The 7075-nt window shown below is 51.4% G+C and overlaps 1 protein-coding gene across 1 annotated transcript in view; it reads left to right on the top strand.

Moving 5' to 3' along the window:
• Positions 1-1029: 1029 nt before the first annotated feature.
• LOC101627238 (arylacetamide deacetylase-like 3) overlaps positions 1030-7075 on the top strand; it is a 10376-nt gene continuing 4330 nt past the window's right edge. Inside the window, 4 exon segments of the mRNA XM_012722078.1 lie at positions 1030-1105; positions 1108-1203; positions 3373-3396; positions 6852-6891. Of these exon segments, the coding sequence (XP_012577532.1) occupies positions 1030-1105; positions 1108-1203; positions 3373-3396; positions 6852-6891 (236 nt within the window).

Consider the following 7075-nt stretch of genomic DNA (forward strand, 5'->3'; position numbering starts at 1 on the left):
TTGTATATATGTACCACATCTTTGCAAAATGATCATTTTTATCTCGTTCATTCCAATGTTCCTATTTCTAGTTTTTAAATTCTTTTTAAATTGCCTAGGATAATACTTTCAATGCAACATTAAGTAGTAGGGTGGTAATGGACCTCCCTGTCTTGTTCTTAATTTTGTAGATAATATGTCTAGTATCCCTGCCCCTTCCACCTTTAAGAAAGTATTCACTGGCTTCTTTTTATTGACTTTAGTGGAAAATGGGTGTTGAGTTCTATTAAATGTCATTCATGAATTCTCTCTTTGGATCTGTTAATATGATGCATTCTATTAATAGATTCCCTAATGACAAATAACCCTAATATATCTGAAATAAATCCTCCATGGTCATGATAAGTAATTATTGCAATGTGGTTTTAGATTCCATTTGGAATTTGCTTGGAATTTTTGAAAAATATATTCACTAGTAGGTCAAGTCTCACTTTCTTTCGGTCAGGATTTGTTTTCAGTGTCATATATATATTTATACACATTTCCCACCTGGCACACAGGTAGCCCTTGTGCCAAGGTTGCCTCTTCCTGAGACCTCTGGCAGACTCACCAACTGATTCCCTTACTCTTTTCCGTCCAACACAAATACGGAAGGATTGGTCAGAACTCAGATTGCCTAGGGACAGTGGTGAATGTTGATGAGGTCCTAGGCCACCCTTGGTATCTCTGGCTGGGCTGCTGGACAGAGTGGGCTTGGTAGCCGGCTGCCTTGGCCAGCCCAATGACCTCCAGCCATTCAGGGTGTATGCGGGTGACCTCATACTAGTAGCCAACCTGGAACTTTTGGGAGGAAAAGCCTGAAAACACTACTGAGAGATGAGAAACTGCAATCAATCAATCAATCAATCAATCAAAACTTTGAGCAATTATGTGTGGCCAGAGTGGTCGTCCAGCCACATACATCTTAACCGGATACCTCTTACCCTCCCTCAGGGTCTGTGTTGCCTGCTTCTCTCAGGGGAATCTACTTGAGAAGTTGGTGCTTGCTTCATGCCCAAATTTGCACATGACACCCTGAGCGTAATGGAGGACTCCAGAGTTGTGGTTACCTAGCTGTGTTTTGGGACCATCCTGGGTGTCTGTTCCAGCCCAAGGCTGTGTCCTGTGGGCCCTCGGAGGGCATCATGTCCTACCATGGCGGGGGCAGGATGATGGGCAGCCTGGGTGAGGTGCTCCCTGTGGCTTTGGAAAGAGGAGTCTCATCTACACGCACATCTCAGCTACGTCCCCTGAGAGCCTCCATGGAGTCACTCAAAGGGCTCTGCAGTGGGAGGTTTGTGCAGGGAGCCAGCTCGGGCCTTGGGCTCAGGCCAGCAGGCCGCCTGCCCATTGACAAGGAAGAGTCCTTGGCTGCGCTCTGGGTCAAGGTGAAGGCAGAGATGACAGTGGGGTACTGACTTCTCTCTCCTCACAGCTCTGGCTGCTCCCAGCCTCCCCCCAGCAGCCCTTTCCCAGGGCTCTGCCCGCCTGCCTTCACCCAAGATGCCATCTTCTCTTACCCAGGCCCCCAGACTCCCACCCCCAGCAACTGCTCTCCTTGCTTAACTTCTCATCCTCAATCTTCTTCTCACCCAGCAGCCAGAAATCTTTCACAGGTGCAAGTCAAAGCTTGTCAGTCCTGCGCTCCCCCTCCCAGAACTTTTCTGTGCCCTCAGATGAAGCCTGAACCTAGGCACTGACCCAGCTGGCCCTCCACCTCCTCTGGCAGGTCCTGGGGTCCTGCCCCACTCTCTGGGCCTCACACAGCCTAGTCGCTACATCATTCTGCATCTTCCCAGAGCCTCAGCGTCTCCCCACTCCCCCAACCTTGCACGATTGCCATCCCGGGTTCTCCAGCCCCATCTCCAATGTCCCGCCTGCAGCGGCTTCCCTGAGGACTGGTTAAAGAGGCCTACACGGTCAGACCCCCCCCCCCCCGCCAGTCCCCCATGTATAGGGTCATTGTTAATATCCAGGGCCTGCTTTCCGTAGTCTAGATTTTGTTGGTTTCAAATCACCAAGTCTTCTTGGCCCTTGGCTTTCTTTGAACAGAAAACTTTGTAGAAGGTGAGCCTCAAGATGTACCAGAGGCCCGATAATCAGGAGATTGGAAGAGGCGACGCATCTGACTTGGCCTGGCTTTTGGCTTTGCCCATGCAGAGCTGGCCAGACCCATTGCAGGGAGGCACATCTGGGCTCCGCAGTGGGGCGGGCAGTGCTGGGCCCTGTGGAGAGCCGGGAGGGGCTGTTGCAGGTCTGACCTTTGCTTGGTTTGTGTTACAGACTCCTATAGCGGCAAGCGCAGTTTTCTGGCCGGAAGGCTGACTCCGTGGTGATGGTGGTGGTGGGATGAGTTACTGGAGGAAGTGGGTGGGTCGTTCGGGGGTGGGGCAAGGGAGGAGCCAGGTGTGGATGACTTGGAGACTAGAGAAAGAGGCTCTAACCCCCAGAGGCAGTCCCACGTGTGCAACCACCGAGAGTTGTAGAGTTCTTCCGAAGAGCAAAACTCAAACAACCCAAGTGCCTGTCAGAATACACAGGCAGGGCGACTGTCATATTACATGGCCAGTGAGGCATTAAGGAATATTACACGGCCGTGTAAATGACAAACTGGAAGACATGCCATAATGTCTACAATTCAGTGAAAACCAGGAGGCTCAAAAAGAGACAAAGCCGGATATGCTTTCAGGAGATGAGAAGCAATGACAGCCGAAGGCCTAACTGGCAGGGACCCACACAGACACAATAAAAACAATGTGACGAGGGAGAAGAAACGATGCCTGTAGGATTCTGTGTTCTGGCCCTCCCCCCAGGAGGGAAGGCAGCGAGAAGACACAGATGTGGTGGGTATTCCAGGTTGGCTGAAGTGCGGACCAGGGCCCTGGCTGTTTTGGGGGTGAAGGTCCTCCAGGTGTTTATTGCATTCGTGGAACAGGAGATGTACCCTCTAATTAACATTGTGAAAGAAGCCAGACTTGACCCCGTTTGAAGCTGAATTTGCTAGAAGCCGCCTTTGTTCCTAGCCATCTACAAAGAGAAACTAGAGACATAGCTGGTTTTTATTTTCTTCGTTGTAACGAAATACCTTTCTCAAGTTATCTTTAATAAACATATACTTATTCTAATTAAAAAAAATAAGCAGCACACAAGCAATTATACAGTCAACCAAGGAAAGAACTGCCGGCCACCCATGCTGGTGTGTCTCTGGGTTCTTGAGGTCCTTTGAAGGCACAGGAGGGAGGGGAGCCTTTTGGGTATATGGGAGGGGCAGTGGGACTAGGCTCTTGGTCCCCGAGATCACAGGTCACTGGGAAACATTTAGGGCGGGCAAGAGAGGGGAACCTGTCCTTTTAGATTCAGCTTCCACAATATGTCTGCCCCAAATCTGGCTGCCTTGCGCAGGTGGCCAGCACAGGTGTGTGACTTGAAGCCACTTACATAGCATCTCTGGTCTGGTGAGGCTGACGCAGGCCACTGCGTCCCCACACTCAGCCACCTACTTCCCAGCTGGCTGAATGTCGCACCTGAAATGCCACCAGTTGAGTCTCCACCATACTCGACCTTTCCGAAGGGAGAGGTAGATCTCACAGAGGTGTAAGTAAGCCCCTGCATGAACACCTGACAAGACCTGGTGCCTGGGCCAGACCCATGGCAGGTGGACACAGGTAAGGTCCTCAGGCTTCTAGAGAGGCTGCAGTGGGTGAGTGGGTGGGGGGCAGGTGGAGGTGGGGGATGGGGCCTGGGAAGAAAGGCATGGAGATGCCCCCAGCAGTGGGAGCTGTTCAGGGTCTGGATAACCCCCAAGGTCCCATCTGGAAGTAATAGGACTCCCCACCTTTGTTCCTGGTGTAGACCCATGGGGTGACCTCTGCAAAGTCTCTCCCTCCCCTCATCCTCATCCCCCCGTCCCGGATAGACAGGAAGCATAAAGGAAGGTGCGGGTGTTTCTGCCTCTTGCCAGAAGGCTGGGGGTTCTATTCATGGAAAGCACATACTGGCTATTCTTCCAGATATCTGGTTTGTGTATGGAACATGGAGTGAGGCACGTCCACTCCTAGAGATGGAAGGACAGAGGCTGTGCCTGCTGCTACCAGAAACCAGGTACGATGGCATATAGTATATATAAGGAGCATGTGATTGGCTGAGAAAGCAAAAGGCGAAGATACATTGTGCTAACTCACCCATCTGGAGAGGGTCTCAGCAGGTCAACTCGATGATTTGCAGAAAGAATAAAATCTTGGAAATATTTCACAGCTCTTGACACTCCCTTCACAGATTTCTCCTGTCACAGGAACAATGCTAACGGTTGCCAGTAGAGGGTGCTGGAGGAACACTGAAAGACATGACGCTCGGGGTTCTGGTGCCATTCTCAGGAGCCGTAGCACCAGGGTTTCTCCCGCACTGGCTCTGCAGCGAGCGACTTCTCCATTGCCGGCTGCTGCAGCAATGCCCATCACATCCAGTTACCAGCAACTTCCAACTTACCAACATTCAATTCTGCAGCAGTGTGCAAACTTGGCACCTTCTGGTTAAAGGCTTCCTTGGCGTTCCTTCCACTTAGCTATGATACCTTCTTAAAATAAAGTTGGGAGTTTGCTCTAGGACTAGGCGGTTGTTTTATCTGTGACTCCTGGCCACAGAGATAATTATTTTACTTCATCGGTTCAGCCACTTTGTTTCCTTATGTTACTCAAATGTATCTTATTTCATTCTTCTCATTTTGCTGTAAATCGCAGCAGTTCATCTTTCCTCAAGGCTGAATAGTATTCCACGGTGTAGATATACCACAACTTTGCTATCCTCTATAGTGGGCCCTTAGCTGACTTTTCTTTCAATCTTAGCTATCATAAATAATGTGGCAATAAACATCCTTGCCTTGTTTCTGATCTTAAAGGGAAAGATTTCAGTTTTTCATTGTTCAGTTAAAGACTACTTACAGGTTTGTGAGACGGCCTTTATGAGACCGAGAGAGGGTCTTTCTAGTTCCCTCATTAGTGTTTTATGCTGTATCTTGTCCGTTGCTTTCTTTTTTTCTTTTGTTGATGTAGTGTTAACACATGAATCGCGTAAAACCACCCTTGCATCCCAGGAATAAACCCCACCTGTGTGTGAAGTATGACTATCCCCTTGTATAGCTGAACTTGATTTGTTAGTATTTTTGTTGAGAATATTCACCTCTATAGTTATCATGGACATTGACCTGCAGCTTTCTTTCCTTCTGTAATGTCCTTATCTGGCTTCTTAATCTCTCTCTGGACCTTGGGCCCCTTTTCAGTTTTTTGATTTTCTGACTTTGATGAAACCGAAGCTGCCACCGATGTCATCCTTCTCTGTACTTTCTCTGTTTGAAATGTTCTCTGGGGGGGCGGGGGGTGTTGCATGTTGCAATTCTGTGTCCCTGTTTGTCCTATTCATGAGACCATACTGCGTGCCGGGCACGGGGTGGGTAACGAGTGACTGAGGAGCTGAGGCTTTGCCAGCCCAGTCTTGAGACAACAGTCCGTGAACCCTCTGACCTCAGGACAACCTGAGAAAGAAAATGAAAAAGCGGGCCACTTTCGAGTATTTAAAAATACAGATGCAAATCCCCGGAGCCAAGACAGCGCTGTGTTGCGTCCTCATGGTTCTCAGCACAAGAAGGCGGAGCCAAGGCAGGCGTGGAGCTGGGCCGCGCCTGATCTCTGGGGGTGGCAGTGCAGTGCTGCATGGCAGGGACTGAGCCGCTCCGGGGCGTACCTGCTCCTGGGGGAGACCACAGCCGCTGGGCAGACAGGACAGCGCTGGGCGGGGTGCGCAGGAGAGGTGGCCAGGCAGGGACACGAGGAAGCGGTGTCTGGCCAGGAGGTGCGTGGTGATGGAGGGAGGGTCCTGGGGGAGGCAGCACTTGAAGCCACCGCTGAGGCTGTGGGGAGGAGCGGCCCAGAGATCAGGTCCTCGGAGTGGCGAGGACGCCAGCGTGGCCGCGCCAGGGGGACAGGGAGAGGGCAGGGATGACGCAGAGAACCGGAGCCTGGGCAGTCGTGCAGGAGACCCCGAGAGTGTCCTGGAATTGGAGGAAGCCACCTGGAGGGTCCCCAGGTTCATATTCCCAACTCGACTTGACTTCCGGCATGCTGCCTGTTAACGACCCCGTTTGCAGTGACTGACAGAGCTCGCGAGCACAGCCCCCGCCTCGTCACAGAGACATCTGTGGCTTCCACTTCTGGCTGCACCTTGAAAAGCTGTGGCCAGCGTGAGCTTACCTGGGCTTTGGTATCCTTCAGCCTTTGTCACGTTTAGAAAGGATCATGCTGACCTCCTTTCTGAGAACACACTGGATGAAGGAGCTGAGGTGAAAGGTTCAGTGATTTAGCTAATAGCACTTGGCTTTCCGCAGAAGTGCGAGTTGAAAAGGAGTCTCTCAGCTGCAGTCTCGTTGCTATGGGGCCCACATTGAGGCAATCACTTGGTCGGGCAGGCAAGAGGGCCTGGGCTCGTGAGCGCGGCCTGCGGCTCTGGGAATAGGAAAGAGTAGCCTCCCACAAATGTTTATTGATTACGGAAATCATAAACAAGATGGCACCAGGGGGATTTGGAAAGGAGGTCGGGGTGGTTCGAAGCGAGTTCAGGAGCAATATTAGCATCAAGCCTTACTCAGCAGAGATCAAGGGAAAATGCTGATGAAAAGAAGGAATCACTCCAAGGCGGGGCGGTTGAGAGCAGCCCCTGTTAATGATGCCAGCCCCAAGCCTGGTATTTGACTCCTTACCCAACCTAATTGCTCAATTTATAAAGAACAGCATGCAAGGTCCTGGGGACTCCTGGGCACCAAGTGTGGCCACAGAGCAGCAATGGGCTGAGCCAAGAGGTCAGGGCGCAGGTGGCGGGAATGGGGTTTGTGAAGTCCATGGAAGTGGCCCCAGGCTGTTTTGAGCACCAGAGCCATGGTGTGAGCTGGGACTCCGCAGTTCTCACTTCAGCTGGGTCAGTTGCAGAATCACATCCCCCTCTTCACCTGTCCTGTCCCAGGACACGGTCCTGCCTGGCATCTGTGAGTCACGGGGCTGGGCAGGGCCTG

The sequence above is a fragment of the Condylura cristata genome, unplaced genomic scaffold (assembly GCF_000260355.1).
Source record: "Condylura cristata isolate star-nosed mole 26May11 unplaced genomic scaffold, ConCri1.0 scaffold00008, whole genome shotgun sequence".
Classification (NCBI taxonomy): Eukaryota; Metazoa; Chordata; class Mammalia; order Eulipotyphla; family Talpidae; genus Condylura; species Condylura cristata.